This window comes from Bufo bufo, chromosome 3 (genome assembly GCF_905171765.1).
Source record: "Bufo bufo chromosome 3, aBufBuf1.1, whole genome shotgun sequence".
Taxonomy (NCBI): domain Eukaryota; kingdom Metazoa; phylum Chordata; class Amphibia; order Anura; family Bufonidae; genus Bufo; species Bufo bufo.
Genome location: NC_053391.1, coordinates 211,916,154 through 211,933,231, shown reverse-complemented (window position 1 = coordinate 211,933,231; position 17,078 = coordinate 211,916,154). Strand labels below are relative to the sequence as shown.

The window sequence follows — 17,078 nt, the reverse complement described above, 5'->3', positions numbered from 1 at the left end:
TTACGCTGACAATTTGATAATGGTTTCATTCTATTCTCAGAAAAGTTACCGTCTAAGAGCTACTCCTCTCGCTAAGGCCAGTTTCACCCGAGCAACACTCTGTGTGATGGCTGCATCTCCCAGACACATCCTAACCATGCCGGATTGCAGGTCTACTGTACTCCAATAATGCCGCAAACACATTATAGCAGATCCGCAGTCAGGCAGGAACTCACAGCATCAGAAATTATTATGAAGCAGAGAGTTCGGCAGCGGGAAAAGCGGCATGTTTTCTGGACCCAAAACGCTCGAATAAAACTGGCCATAACATTAGTCAAAGGCCTAATGATGATTTTTGAACATTTTGGATAATGCTGGCTATGTAGGATATTTTTGTTCAGCGTGGAAGCCAACTGTCTACCATAAGAGAGTCAACCCCTATGAGAAAGCTGGAGGCAGGTAAAGCAACCGAGCGTGCCCACAACACACTTCCACCATGGCAGTTCTGGTCTAGAAGTGGTGATGAAAGAACTCCAGTAACCTGCTCCACTGGGATCTCCGGGGTCGCTCATTACTAAGCCCCCCTCAGATGTACACGCAGAAAGACTTCTGATGGAGCAGTAAATTATTGAACCACTTACGTAATCTGGCCCTGCTCTATTTTTACTCCAGGATAATCCCTTCCTGTCACAGAAGGGCTCTGGTTTTCAATCTGTATTTCCATAAAACACGCTAAGCCTCGCCTGTACCGACAACGGGCCTCTTACCGGCAGTGCTCCGTCTGTCTTCGCCGGCTCATCTGCAATCAACAGACTCTAAAAATAGGGATAATTACAACTTCCTAGACGCGGGCAGTCATTACTGATGGACAGGGCACGCAGACACCAATCACCGTAGGGGCCCTTTCCGTCCACCTAAAACTCATCTGCGTGCCGGTCACCAAACAGCACAAACTATTTTTAACCCCTTCCTGACTCCATTTTTGCGTTTGCACCCCTCCTCCATTCACATAGCTTGCTTTCTTCTGTGCTCTCTAAAAACACCATTTCATTTTCCGCACAATGCATCGCGAAGTTGGAAACCAAACCGTAATAAAATTCTTTGCATCGCCGCATAGTGACAGATGTAACTTTTCCACATTTCCATCTGGGGGAACTGTGCAAAGGCTCTTTGTTTTGGCGTGGTGATCTGTCGTTTTTAGGCATACTATTTTGGGGAATGCATGACTTATGGATTACTTTTATGCAATTTTCTGCTGAAGCCGAAGTGGGCAAACAAAAAAGAAATAAAAAATATAAAAAAAATAAAATAAACTATTTCCCATCCCCCTTACAGTGTTCATCACCTGGGATACATACTCTTATATTTTAATAGGTCTGGCATTTTCGGATGCCGCAATATTTCTTAATTTTAATTTGCAAAATGGGTTTAATTATTTCTTTTATTTCATTACTATTTTATTGTCAGCACAGAAAAAGCCCTTTAAGGGCTCATACACGAACATGTGCAGTCCGCAATGTAGGGGCACTGGCCGTGTGCCTGCCGGTTGTGGATGAGCCCCTAAATGAGTCCACAATTCGTAAGATTGAGTCCGCACCGCAAAAAAATAGAACATGCTCTATTTCTTTGAGGATGCACAGGCCGAAGTGCTCTGTAGTGCTTCCTTGGTATCTTGCGCACTCATTCCAGTGAACAGATCTGGTGCCCATATACTGCGGACCTGCTATTTGCGGGTTCGTGTGCATGAGTCCTAACTCAGAATTCCATAATAAGGTATATGAAAATGGGTTTTGAACCCCTTTAAACGAGATAAAACCTAAAAGGGCCTCTTTTTTTCCCCCCTGAAACAGCGCCACTCTTGTCTGCAGGCTGTGTCTGGGACTGCAGAAAATAAGATTATGGGACAAAGCAGGTTTAACGGACCGTCCACGACAAGGCTGGCAGTACGTCCAGTTTTAACCTATTAGAAGCTGTGACTGCAGAAAATGTTGGCCAGATCATCAAGTATTCTCAGGAATAAGCTCAATATGAACTCCTTGAGAAAAGCAGGAGAAACAGTAGGTCGCACACTATGTAGTGACCTTTAGGATTTGGATTTGCAGGGTGAATGGTGAATGCAAAAGCACGAAGAAAAATACACATGCGGCCGGGCGAGCCGCACCTAGGCTCAGCATTAATTTCCCTTCCTGGCGGTAGTAAAAACAGCTGGTATCAACTTCAAAAAGACCAAGACTGTGCCAGGAGCTTTAATGTCACGTTAGGACAAGGGTTACTCGACAAGCCGAGAAAATAAAAGCGGAGTGCTCCGGCTTCACCAACTGCTCTCCCGTTCCAAGGAAAACAAAAAGGTTTTTACATGGGAAAGCACATTTTCCAGGAGTACATGTAAAAGAATGGTTATATCATCACAGAATAGAGTCTCACCCACTAACTGGGTGAAGGATCGTCTTCCTCCAATCTGGAGCGATCCAATAACGGAGCCACTCTCTACAGCGTACCAGAGGCAGGTATAAGTCTTCAAGGCACACTCCATATTGGTGCTAACCATCTGTAAAGAAAAAAAAAAAGTGGCGCAAAACATAAAAAAGTACACCAGCTCATAGCCGGCAGAGATTTCACCTCCTGTCTGCACACAGCCGTAGCCAATTTTGCCTTCTGCAAATATCGGCCGTGTGCATCCCGCATTTTCCCTTCCGCAGGTACCGCACTATGTTAAAAAGGTCTATGCATGTCTGCAAAACGGACAAGAATAGAACTTTATATTATTTATTTTTTTTATACAGGGCTGTGGAATGGAAGTACACGATGTGCAGTCCGCATCTTTTGCGGCTTTGAAATTAAACGGGTGCGCATCCGTTCTGCAAAAAACGCGGATTCGATGTGGACCAAAACTACGGTTGCGTGCAGGAGGCCCAAGACATTCCAAATGAAGAGACGCCTTTTAATAAGTTTGACTCGTTTGCTCCAATGCACTTCTAAATTATAAGCAACATCTCCTGACACGTCTGTAGTAACAATCCTGGAGCATCTATTCCTATGACTCTGGGACACGTTTACGGGCTGTTTTTTGCATTCCGAATACGGAAATGAATGGTTCCGTATATTCGGAATGCAAAAAACAGCCCGTAAACGGTGAAAATAAATAAATACGGTCGTGTGAAAGAAGCCTCATAAGAATAGATGCTCCAGAATTGTTAGGACATGGCGGACATAAGTAGATGTTAAAACAGACACTACGGCCCCCTTTATCTACAGTAAATCTATATACGGTATTCTACCGAGGACTCAGGCAGCTCTTGCACCTAACGTTTTGGGCTGTTTTCTACAGATGTCTAACGCTCCTCTGGTCCATGTTCTATCCATCTTCTAACTGCTGCCACTCAAACAAGTCCAAAGTATTATTACAGACGTGATAAAGGCTAACCTGTGCGTTTCTTAAAAAGGTTTTCCCGAGATTTTGATAATGATGGCCTATCCTCAGGATAGGTCATCAATATCTAACCGGTGGTGGTCTAGCTCTGTGCACCCCCACCAATCAACTATTTGAAAAGGCGCTGCGGCCTCTTCCTTGGCCATGGGAGGACCTCACTATTAAATATCTGGAAAACACCTTTAACATTTTGAAGGATTTCATCTAGGTTTGGTAACAGAAGCCCACTACGACAGCTCCTTACTGGCGCCCACGTTCATGATCGCTCATTCAGGGGGTTTCTTGAGAAGAAACTCGACAAAAAAGTTAAAAAGTGCAAACCTAAATAATCAAAAGGGATGTGAAAAATGACAGACTGCTGTAGTCATTTCCCAGGCCACAGCTCAACTATTTGGATAGCAAATGAATGTACAGATAGATAAAACTGACATCCTGAGCAAACAACACTCATCAGTTTTCAGAAGATCTGTGCTTGCTCAGTCACGTACAACAGAGCTGCCGACGGCTCAGCCAGGATCCTGAAGCGCTGGCCTGCCTTCTGGTGTCCATACAAACACAACATGGAGAAAGCATTAACACCCCGTTTCAGGGGTAGAAAATTGACGTATCCTTATAGGTCCTCAACATCTAATCGGTGAGGGGTGTGACTACACCGATCAGATGTTTGAAGAGGCCACAGCGCTCTATAGAGCAGTGACGCAATGTTCAACAGATACATGGTCTATGTACAGCCCAGTTCCATTCAAGCAAATGGGCCTGGGCTGCAATACCGAGCACAACCACTATACACCGAATGGCACTGTGCTGTGAGGAGACCACAGCTCATCAGCGGTAGTGCCGAGAGCTGGACCCCCACCAATCAGATATTGATGACCCAGCCTGAGGATAGCTCATGGATATTCTACTCCTGGAAAAGCCAGATTTGAAAATTAGAGGCACAATGTGGGGCACCAACGACAGCCATGGAGATGTTCACATCGGTGGTCAAACAGAGCACCTAGTAAGGCACAAGGGCCCGAACACATCAGATAAACGCTAGGAAACCTTGCTAAGAATTTATTGGGAATGGTGGCCTCCCAACAGCATATCTTGGGGGACGTGAAATTAAGCATGTTGAAATTCAACATGTTTTTTTTTTACCAGGAGACCTGCCATTAATATAATTGTCAGAAAACCCCTTTCATCATTTTTTGAGAGATTTTAGGCTTGCAAATAAAAAATGCCATGAAATTCCTTGGTGGCTTTTTGTCCATGCATTTTTTTCTGCTTCTTTTTTCTATAGTAAAAAAAAAAAAATGCCACAAAAAATGCACCGTTTGCAGTCCTTACGGAGTTACTGAAAACATCTGGCAGCTGAGTATTTCTGAGCTTATCTTGATGGGGCGGGAGGGGGCAAAAACGCTGGGTCATGGTCTTGCTTGGTCAACACTGCAGACAAATTGGGAGGTCTAAGTTGTAACAATATGCCTCCCAACCTCACCACTTATACCAAACCCGTTCTCATGGCTGTGTAAGGGCGAGTCGCGGAAAATGCCTCAAGCAAATAAAGTTTGTTTGATTTGTTTTTGGGGGTTTTTGTGATGCAAAATATAATAGAATGTCAAGCTGTTTGTTTTTTTGGATAATGTGACATTTTAAGTCAGGGTAGTCAATCGATACTGAAAGCTTAAGAAAATACAGCAGGTTAAAGCTACTTAATGTGGAGATATGCATACACGAAAATAAGATGTATGCTAATTTTCTCTCTACTGTTCAAATGACTTCAATTGTATCTTTATATGAGAAATAATGTACACCAAAGTCATGTTTTCTTTTATGTATGTACATGTTTATTCTTGGAAAAATCGTCAATAAAAAGACAATTGATAAAAAAAAAAAAGCTCTCTGGGCTGCCCCCTCCTCTGTACTGGCTCTAGGATTACACAACATGAGTGCTGGGTAGTAACCTGAGAAGAGAGCGCAGGGCTTACAGCAAGGGGGGCTACTGATCAAAGCTGAAAAAAGTCATTTTAACAGATATCTGCTCCCGCCTGGACATTGTCTCCATACAAGATGAATGGTTCCGGGAAAGAGCCAGGAGAGGAGCACAGGGTGTGGACACTGGAGGAACAGTTCTCTACCCTTAAGTGCCACCTTATCTTTTACTACACACATGGATGAGATGGAAAGGGCGGCCTACAGTAAAGCTGCCTGGGCTTGATATCTGCTTATAACAAACAAGTGCTTATACGATGGCTCACATCCCCCAGATTAAGCCAAAAATACACGAGTAATGTGATCGGCCTTAGATTGCATTCTGCTATTTTCAGTCCGGTAGGAAGCAAGGGGGGGAGGTTTCTGACAAACAAAAAGGACCAGTGTATGGAAATGAAAGATTGTATATTTAATAATAGATTAGTCCAGATGGACCTCCCCCACCCAGATTCCTAAGAAACTCCAAACTAGAAAATACTTGTGCTTCTTCCAAAGCTTGTACAACGCTGTGGACTCTGCCGTATGTAATACCAAGACACGTCGTTCTGTTACATGTTGTGCCCACCACAACTGGCAGGAGTTACCTTCTGTGACAAAAAGCCAGAGGGCACTAGGAGGACGTAACCGCGAGACTTTGCTCAAATGATCAAAAATGCAATAAGAGACACCAAAAAATAATTAGCAAGGAGCAGCAATATTTGCTTCAATTGGGATCATTTTTCGAGTAGAGTTTCAACCAAAACATGGTCTCTCCAACCCCCAAATCTTACTATCCTTGTAGTAAAGCCAAGAATTACCAAAAGGGCCAGAAAGGAAAATCGGAGTACTGGTCAAAAGAAACTAACCAGATTGCTGTTTTTAGTTTAATTTTCTACTCCAACTTTCTCTTGTACAACTACTGGACAGATCTTACTTAGATGGTTCTCCATCAGAGATCTCAACAATTATAGGATAATTCAACCAAATTATGACCTCTGAAAATCAGGATACAAGGTAAGCAGTCTCCTAGACATTGAAAGGAGTGTGCAATGTAACCACCACTCCATGGATGACCCAAGACAGAGGGCTTGGGACCCCTGTTATAATAAGCAATGGGATAACCCCTCAGAGGCTTTTCCATGAATATCATATCCAAGGAAATATTTGAAGAAACACAACCAAATGTAAGGGGTGAAGCAAGGTGCCAGATTTTTAAGGCTTTAGCCTGCATTGTCCTTACGACAAACAGTATGCTAACAGTAGTTCTAAACCTGTGAGCCAACAGCTCACCCAGTAAGGACATTAAGTGGGCACACTAGGCCATTAATGACAAAAACTCAACTGCATTTTAACAAATAAAACCATCTAAAGCAAAAGCGAAAAGAATAACCCTCCTAAAAGATGAAAACAAAGGGATTAAGACTGAGCATAAAAGGAAGGCCAAAAGACCTCACTCTGCACGAATCCAATCATGGAAATGTCGCCTCCAAATATGTGCATATCAAGTGGTTTTACAAGAGCCAATTTACACCTTCAATGCCCAAACAATGAACAAAGATGAATGTATATAAAAATTCTAAGGAAAGAGGGCCCCCCCTCTAAGGCAGAGAACACCCATCCACTGCAGGATTAATACATGATACCCATAGCTAGGGATCAAAGTGAGTGAATTACTATTAACCATATTAGTACTTCTGGTTTCAGACCCTTCTTGCAGCAGAGTATCTACAAAGGAGCAAATAACTGGGCATGTTGATCCCACAGAATTCAGCTGGTTCGGCCTAGTTTGACCTTTTTCCAGGATCCTCATACTGATGATCAATATCCAATTGCTGATGGTCCCCCACCACGCACCCCCACTGATCAGCTGCTCCCTGCATCCTCCGATCCTGGAACTAGCAGTGTGAATGGAGCAGGAAGAACAGCTCCGTACCAAGTCTAGAGGCCATGCTGGGTTACTGCAGGTTCTGCAAACAGATAAAAGCATATGGATGGCATTAAAGGGGTTGTCTCATCATAGACAATAGGGGCATATCGCTAGGATATGCCCCCATTGTCTTATAGGTGAGGGTCCCACCGCTGGGACCCGCACCTATATAGAGAACGGAGGCCCGCAAGGTGGTGGCTGGAGGACTCCGGTCCGGCCACCACCAAGCCGGCTCCACATAGAAGCGAATGGGAGCGTACCGCGCATGTGCGACCCCGCGCTCCCATTCATTTCTATGGGGCCCGACGGAAATAGCCGAGCTAGCCCCATAGAAAATGAAAGGAGGGAGGCTGCACATGCGCAGTGCACCCTCCTTCACTTGCGGGGCTCCATTCTCGACATAGGTGCGGGTCCCAGCGGTGGGACCAATACCTATAAGAAAATGGGGGGATATCCTAGCGATGTGCCCCCATTGTCCATGATGAGACAACCCCTTTAAGCTGGACTAAGACACTGATTACAGTGCCCCTCAAAAACAACAAAATTGTGTATGAAGTTTGGGAGTTGTGGGTGGAGAGATGGTGTGATTATGAGGCAGAAGACGTGTCAGTCCCCTGATCACCTACAAAATTATGTATGTAATCATCATCACAAGATACTCTTGGCCAAAAGACAGTCAGCGACATAACTGTCCTGCCTTTTAACCCCTTAGGGACCCATGAAGTACCGGTACGTCATGTGTTGTTCCGATCACGGCCGCCCGGCGGGCGGTGAACGGAACAAGGTGCCTGCTCAAATCATTGAGCAGGCACCTCAGCTAAATGCAATCGCTGCAAACCGCAGGTCACATCAGACCTGCGGTTTGCGAATTTTCTAATTTGCGTCGGCGGTGGTGCCATCGGGTTCCCATGGGGGGGACCCGATGGCATGGAAGGCAGCGCAATGTCTAAAGGAAGGCATCGCGCTGCCTTCCTGTGACGTGCCTGTGAGATCCAGCCCCCTCGATAACAAAGTTTGTAAAAATCAGTTTTGAATACCTTGAGGGTGTAGTTTATAGAACGGGGACATTTTTGGGTGGTTTCTATTATGTAAGCCTCGCAAAGTGACTTCAGACCTGAACTGGTCCCTAAAAATTGGGTTTTTGAAAATTTCTGAAAAATTTCAAGATTTGCTTCTAAACTTCTAAGCCTTGTAACATCCCCAAAAAATAAAATGTCATTCCCAAAATGATCCAAACATTAAGTAGACATATGGGGAATGTAAAGTAATAACTATTTTTGGAGGTATTACTATGTATTATAGAAGTAGAGAAATTGAAACTTGGAAATTTACAATTTTTTTAACATTTTAGGTAAATTTGTTATTTTTTTTATAAATAAAAATGAATTTTTTTGACTTCATTTTACCAGTGTCATGAAGTACAATATGTGACGAAAAAAACTCTCAGAATGGCCTGGATAAGTCAAAGCGTTTTAAAGTTATCAGCACTTAAAGGGACACTGACAGGCCTTCTGAGCATAGTTAGCTCTTTATATGCCCCCCTAGGTCTTATAATAAGTTCACAATTCATATAAGTATTATCCCTGTGCGCATTATAAAACGTTAAAAATAATCTTTATAATCACCCCTCCTTTCTGCCCAAGGGGCGTTCTTTGCGGCGCATTTGTGCCCAGCCGCGTCCCAACTGCCGGGTCCTTAGACACGCCCATCTCATTAGTATTCACTTCGCTGGGCGGTATTTCTCAGTCCCCGACATTCGGAGATCATGCGCATGCGCCCGGCACCCTCGGTCGCCGGGATCACATTGCGCCAAGTGAATACTAATGAGATGGGCGTGTCTAAGGACCAGGCAGTTGGGACGCGGCTGGGCACAAATGCGCCACAAAGAACGCCCCTTGGGCAGAAAGAAGAGGTGATTATAAAGATTATTTTTAACGTTTTATAATGCGCACAGGGATAATACTTATATGAATTGGGAACTTATTATAAGACCTAGGGGGGGCATATAAAGAGCTAATTATGCTCAGAAGGCCTGTCAGTGTCCCTTTAAAGTGACACTGAACATAGCCAGGCTATGAGCTGAGCGCTGTGATTGGCCAGCGCTACAGCATAGGAGAAGAAGACCGCGGCAGGATCAAGTGGGTGGAGCCTAACTACAAACATACCGGAGGCTATAACCGGAGAACGGAGCGGCGCCCGGGGATAACAATAAGTGCAGCGGGATCCCTGGGCGCCGCTCTACACTTCTGTATAGTCAGTTTAGAGGCTTTCTTCTGGTGAAAGGTCCTCTTTAAGGTGAAATAGGGCTGAGTCCTTAAGGGGTTAAAGCTCAGACACTGGAAGATGTAGGCGAATTCAAACCACATTACAATTATGTACTCCAAAACACTGATTAACTAGAGAAAACTATAAAATATCATCCATAGACCCATAAAGTACCAGACCTGATAACTGGCCAACCAAAAAGTTCAGCCCAATGTAGATGTTGAGGGTCATCAAAGCCATGCTCGAGGCGGCTATTAAGAACCCAGCTCAAAACATTTGGCAATCAACACAGAAATCCAGCATGGCTGCAGTCGGGCAAACAAAAGGGCTCACTAAAACAATTGCAAGGCGGTGGGGGTTTAGAGCTCCTGGGAGTTGGATGTTCTCAAAGCCACTTAAATACAACAGCCAAGAATGTCCTGAGATGATGAAAAGTCAGCTTCCTAGAAGCAACTGCATTCCTAAACGCCACCCTTTTATACAAGAAGTGACCTGACCCATAGACTCCATGACTAATCTGCATTTTAATCTTTTGTAGAGACTATTTAAATCCACAGTACATTTCACTGGCAGAAGATTGAGCGTCAGTCTGCCTCTCCTAGGTAGACACAGCTAGGAGAACAAACAAGCCCACTCCCAAAACCAGAATGCTTCTCTCAAACGCCTAGATGTTGGCCTAATCGGGCAGCCACCTGATGTGTACGGGGCCTCTTAACTGTAGTGTACATGGAGATGCGGATCAGGCAGTTGGAATTCAACTGCCCGATCTTTTTGTTCTCTGGGAGATAAGCCGCAGACTGAGGTGTCTGGTAGCAGCTTCTTCACCTCTTCCTAATGACTCATATCTGACCGGTATTGTATATGAGGGGATCGGGAGTGATCTCATTCAGTCAAATGCTATGTTATTATGTGAATGGCCAGGCGAAAAACCTTCAAATGTCAACAACTGGCTTTCCAAATTAGAGAAAACCAAACCTTGACCAGTCAAGGAAGTGGTCCTATCAGTGACTGACAGCTATCTCTGTATTCAGTCATAGAGGGAAGGCTGTCAATCACTGATATGACCGACTCCTTGACTTCAAAGCTCAGAATGAACACAGATATAAATGTATAAAATACAAGTTTTCACTGTATCCCATATATCATTTCTGCTCAGCTCCTCCTGCCCTATAGCACATCTGCTTCAGCTCAGGCAACATGTTCAATGTGACAGGTTCCCTTAAAGGGAAGAAATGCAAATGAGCTCTTAACAAGCTCTGCCTCTAATGCCACCGGATGTAAGGCAGCTATCCTATAAGTCAATATTCAGCTCTTAAAATAAGCCTTGAGACATGACTTGGATATTAACTAAGCCAGCACCTCATCTGCAGACAGCTGTTTCGGGGTGATTGCCCCTCATCAGTGCAGAGCAGAGAGTACTGGCTTAAATGGGTAGGAGGCTTATTTTAAGAGCTGAACATTGACTTATAGGATAGCTGCCTTACATACGGTGGCATTAGAGGCAGAGCTTGTTGAGAGCTCATTTGCATTTCTTCCCTCCCAGAATTCCAGAGGAGCATGTATGGCCTACAAGTCTCCTCACGCTGATTAAGGTGCTCTCTCCCTAAGGAGAGTTAGTTCCCCCCTTGAAGGTTCCCTTAAAGACACTTCAAATATATGAACTGCCTGAACTGAATTCACATAGCTTACACATGAGGGATGTCCAGGCATGGAGAAGCTGTCCATGTACACTACTAGACCACAAGTGGTGCATTTCAGGTCACACCCCTAGAAACCACACACAATACTAGGTACAGCGCTGAGGGAAACTCTCTTCTCTTAGTTCCCCAAGAGGTTTGGAGGCACCAACTGAGAGTTTCAGAATTGTTCTTTTAAATGGGTTTTCCAGTACTGATGACGTATGCTCCAGATAAGCCATCAATATCTGATCGGCAGGACTCCAGCAGTGCGTGAACTACACAGGTCCATTGTGTAGTGGATGGAGCTGATCTCCTATTAAACTGAATGGGAGCGGCCCTGCAGAAACCAGACATGGACCTGTGTAGTTCCAGCACTGGAGCTACAGCAGAACAGCTGATCACTGCAGGCTGTTGATGGCCTATCCGGAAGCATACGTCATCACTATTAAAATACTGGAAAACTCCTTTAAACTGAAATGACCTGTCTGCATACAAAGAAATCTAATGCAGATCATGGCTCACCATAAACATATTGCTAAGTGTCCAAACGAGCACATAAACATTAGTCTAAAGTTAAACAAAATGGACGACCTCAACCAAAACAATGGTTTCTTGGGTGAAATTTAACAACAAGGGATCATTTCAGCCGAATGATGAGAGTATCTGTCCGGAAAAAAGAGGGACATGTTGAAAAACGTTCATGTGACAGTCACCAGTCCACATTTGTGAACAAGAGTCCTCCTTACAGCTTCCTGCAGTCATGGTTTCTGGCCTGCATCTTCCAGGAAAAATATGTCGTCGCCTCCCCCCCCCTATCCTCCAACGAAAGGCTCTCCTAGGGAGTTGTTCTCCTGCTTTTATGCACAACAGCCATGTTTATCTTCACTTACTGGTCTAATTGGCCACCATCCCCCACCAGGACGTGGTCTTGCAGCCCAACATAAATATGAATGGATCACACTTCCAGGATCTAACCTATACATTTATTGACTTGTGCATCACATCTTACAACCATCCGTGATCAATAAATTCCTTTAACTACCCATGAGCAGCAATGCGCATACGGGATGATAAATGTATGACCTCTAGTGTCAGCATGCTGATGGCTTCCAGGACCAGTGCCAATCTTGTCCAAAGCTCTGTTTACTTCAGGGAGCAGAGCTGTAATACCAGAGACAACCTATGGGCAGGGGCGGCACTGTTTCTGAAGCTATAGTTAGAGCTTAGGTTGCCAAGGAAATGCAGGTTCTCGGCACAGGCCTTCAAGTGCTGACATAAAGAAGAAGAAAAAAAGAAATACGGTAACATTTTTGGGAATCCTGCAGATAAAATGTTCTTCACCCCGTCCTGCTGTCAATCATTCCTGCAGAAGACTGATAACGCAGCATTTACAGCTAGGTTACAACCTCCTTCAGAAAACAAGCCCTGTTATTGCCCAGCAGGGAGGAGAAGCCGTGACCTGTGGCCGCACAGGATTCTCAAACCACAGGAGAACTTCAACAATGAGACAAAAGAGGTTCCTGTGGATGGATGACGCCGTGTCTACATTCCCACCTGCGAGGAGAAGGGTCGGTCACCATGAGAAATCTGCCTACAGCCGCCATGTCAGGGGAGGTGGAGAAAGGGTCAGATTCCAAGGACTCAATCAGCACTTATTAATGGAGGCAACTTTTCTGTGCAGGAAAACCAGCAGCATTTTACCGTAGTAGCAAAGTGGACGCGGCGCCAAAAACGTGCTACTTTCCCATATGCGTTTTGGCATTCTGGTTCTGCGATCCGGAAGTGGATCTCAAAACTGGGCCAAAGCGGTTCTGTTTTGTCTCAGTGCATTCTGAATGGAAAGGGATCCGTTCAGGACGTCCTCCGTTCCATCAGCACTCCATTTTGTGACGAGACGCAAAACCGCTGCAAGCGGTACTTGTGTCCGGTCATCAAAACGGAACAAACCGGATCAGTCACTAAAAATAATGTAAGTCAACGGTGATGGACCTGGTTTTTTAGGATCCGAAAAAACTGGATCCGTCACCCATTGATTTTCAATGTATTCAGTGATGGATCGGGTTTGTTCCGTTTCGATTTTACACAACCGCATCCTAACGGAACGGATGCATCCTGATGTGTAATCGAAACTGATCCATTTTGGTCAGATCTCAAAACCTGAAACCAAAACGCACATGTGACAGAAGCTTTTACCTTGACACACTTGCTATGCGCATTTTAAAGGGGGTTTCCAGGAATTAAACCGTGATGACCTAACCTCAGGATAGGTCACTGATATCAAGTCGGCGAGGGTCCGACCACCAGCACCCCCACCGATCAGCTGTGTCCACTGGTCACATTGCCCTCTGCAGCTCAGTCCATATGGTGCTGTGTATACTAAGATGAGGCCAGGAATAGGACCCCCACCGCACTGAGGACCTATCATGAGGATAGGTCAGCCATATTTTAACCCCTTTAAATCCACAGCATGTCAAGTTATCCTGCAGATTTTACCCCCTTTTACAGTCAGTGTTTCATCCGTGTATCTGTTCTATGTCCTTTGTGTATCGTCTGCATCTTATGTGCACGGCTGGGCTGAAAAAGGGATTTCCAGAGTCACCCCTACTAACGGTCAGTGACCACCACTGAGAGAACATGGAAGCCACCCGTGTCCTGCCAGTGGTTTTCATGGGCCCACAGACTTCAATGGGCGGGTTCGGTCACTGACCAAAGAAGTGCCTGTCTCCGTTGCTTTTCCACTGACCAACGTGGAGTTACTGCTGTACAACTAGGCACTTGATCCACTGCAAAACCACACGGAATTCATGCAGATTTTGGATTCACGGTGGATTTTTCTGTGGCCGTACCCTTAGTTTGAAGACCAGATGGAGAGGTAGCCACACATGGCCGCTATGTTACCGGGCTGCACAACTTTGGCTATGCTAGTGCAGATTTACCTGTACAATTGTACATGGGGACGTGGTTCTCGGCCACGTGCAGCACCTGCTTGTATGTCCTTACCCTTCTACACAGGACTGGACAATCGCATGGAGCAGAATGTGATCCAAGATCGTCAGCCATTCCTATAAACGTCTGCAAGATTTAGGGTTTGGCTGCACAGCAATTTCGGGTGTGACAAGCGTCATGCACCCAAGTATCGAAGGGCAGCCATAGGAATGAATTGGGTTGCAACACGAACATAAAAAAAAATCCGGCTCTGCTATGGCTGCCCTGCTACACGGCGAAACTTGGGCGCGACCATCAGAAGACAAAAATGTTGTCTAGAAATGACCTGCCTCTGCATACATCCTGCTTTAGGCTTCATGCACACAGCAGCGTCCAGATTGCGGTCTGCAAACTATGGATAGCTTCCGAGGGCAGTCCGTATTTCTCACTCTCATCAATAAAGAGGACTGTCCACGATATGGACCAGAACAGGACATGTCCTATAATTTAGGATCTGCAAAAAAAAAAAAAAAAGTTGTGTGCACAAGGCCTTAGACCAACCTGCGGCCCTCCAGCTGTTGCAAAACTACAACTCCCAACATGCCCTGATGGCTGTAGGCAGTCCGGGCATGCTGGGAGTTGTAGTTTTGCATCAGCTGGAGGGCCACAGGTTGGGCATCCTTGCCTTAGACCTGGCATGCTCAACCTGCGGCCCTCCAGCTGTTGCAAAACTACAATTCCCATCATTCCCTGGCAGCCTACAACTATCATCCTACAGAAGGGCATGGTGGGAGTTGTAGTTTTCCATCAGCTGGTTGAGGATCCCTGCCTTAGACTATAGAAACTCTTAAGAGGCACAGGTCGCAGAACATCTGGTTCTTGCAGAATATATTACCATTAGTTACACACCCTGATCTTCTTACACCCCGGAGGGGGGGCTGTAACACAAGACCCCTGAGTAATGGGCTGATAGGCCCAGGAGCTGCAGGCTGTATAAACAAGAGCTACAAGTAAGAGAAGAAACACAGGAAGCCTCTATCTATGCAATCACCTCGGACAGAATGTGAGAAACACCACACAGGAGCCCAGTTATGTAATGCCAGCGCTTGCTGCACCCCTCGCTGCCTGGCACCAGAGCAGCTCAGCACAAATGATCTAAGGTAGGAATAAAAAAAATACACCGATAAGAAGTTTCCATAAACTGGAACCATCCAGCGCACAGCGAGTAATTTCACTTGGCACGGCTCGCTCCTGACGCTGGTAGCACATACCTGCCAACTGGCAATGAACCCTCCTAGAATACCATTTCTTAAAGGGGAAATGCAGCCAAACTGCCTATGCTGTAGAAACCCTGCAGGAATATCCCAGACCACCACAACTCCTCTAGTCCTGGTGGGAAACATCCATTTCTACCAGTCAGGAACTCCACAAAGGGCCACAATACTGAAGACATCTTAGAGAGGGTCGATAAGGACGTCAAAGTCCTCACCAAACCTCAAGCTGAAGCTTTAGAGAACACTTTCTTGTATACCCTCATAGGGAACCAGCACCCAAAACAACCAACGTTACAGCCCCCCACTAAGGATGCCACCCACCCAGCTTTCCTAGACTCCGGACCAACAAACCCACTTAGTGATGGAGGAATGTAAAATGCCAGGGTCCAAACACTGCCCAGCTTGGCAGATCTGCCACCCTCGGGCAAGCTGAGTGACCCCGCCAGCAGAAACTTAGATCAGCCATATTGGAGCACCCAGTTTGCCCAGAATTCTCGACCACACTCATACCAAGCAGCCATCTTTATTGCACACGCCAAGCCGTAATCCCACAAATCACAAAGTCAACGATCCTACATGTCGCTGGCATTAAAGGAACCCTGAGCGTTCTCCTGAGAACATGTGGCATCATCTGGGATGTGCCCAGATCGCTGCTGCTATTCTCACCATCACAGGTGATGCCATCTGCTGCCCAGGCAGCCCGCCAGGCTCCAACAGGGAGGCAGCAGTTCATTCTTCGGGGCACAAGATCACCTCAAAGGGACGTAAGTCAGATGAACCACCAGGGGGGGCAAAGTGGGGCACAAGATTTATAGGGTACTGTGCCAGGCTCCTGCGGAAAAAAACAAAAATCATACCTATGGGTCTCATCAAACTGTCACATGCAATCAACTAGATTAATGCTATTAAATAACGCAATAGTGGCAGACGATCGTTGATGTAAGGAAGAGGCGATCGTTATCGGCCTGGAAAGCAGTTGCACTCACCGCCGGTGTGATGTAGGCTCAGCCGCTGGTGAGAGGAGCTGCCGGGGAAGAGCCGGACCCCCGCCGCCGGATCATCATCAAGGCCAGAGCAGGGGCCTTGTGTGTAGCCGCCCGGGCACACTCCCAGATCAGGCCGGATAACAATGAGACTGAGCCGCGGGCCTGCGCTCCTCCCGTCCCCGGCTCTTCTGCTGCGCTCCTTCCCTATCACCTCCCCTCTCCCCCGGTCTCCGTTACCGGGCCCAGGAAAGCTGCCGGACTCTCACACAATACTCTACAGTCAGTGTGCCGGCCCCGAGTGACGGTTCCCGGGGGATGAGGGTCGGTTGTGGAAGACTAGAAAGAACCGAGACCCCGGGAAGCTTCCACGGCCAGCAACACAGCCAGACCTGACAAATGGAAGCTGGAGACAGCACAGCGCAGGCGTTACCAATCGATGGAGAGGAGGCAGTTCCCTTTGCTAATAGAACTTTCCCGCTGACGTCACGCACTAGCAGACTCGGATCGTGCGGAGAAGCGCTGAGTGACGTGCGCAGCGTGCAGGGAGGCTACGCATGCGCACTGCCTCCGCCAACTTTGTAGAGATCTCGTTCTTTGTGAAGCTGTTCGGCCGTCATTTACTGTTGTAGTCCCCATGGAAGAAGCTAGTACTGCAAATGT

The 17,078-nt window shown here is 46.1% G+C and overlaps 1 protein-coding gene across 5 annotated transcripts in view; it reads right to left on the bottom strand.

Moving 5' to 3' along the window:
• The window catches only part of HIPK1 (homeodomain interacting protein kinase 1), a 76,563-nt gene extending 59,704 nt beyond the window's left edge, over positions 1–16,859 (bottom strand). For 4 of the 5 annotated variants that reach the window (XM_040423912.1, XM_040423913.1, XM_040423916.1 and 1 more), the window contains exons 1-2: positions 16,419–16,859; positions 16,099–16,264 (exon numbers count right to left, since the gene is read on the bottom strand). In XM_040423912.1, the coding sequence (XP_040279846.1) occupies positions 16,099–16,165 (67 nt within the window). In that variant the 5' untranslated portion in view covers positions 16,166–16,264; positions 16,419–16,859. The remainder of the gene's footprint in view (positions 1–16,098; positions 16,265–16,418) is intronic. The other variant, XM_040423914.1, reaches the window with a different exon arrangement.
• Between the last annotated feature and the right edge of the window lie 219 nt (positions 16,860–17,078).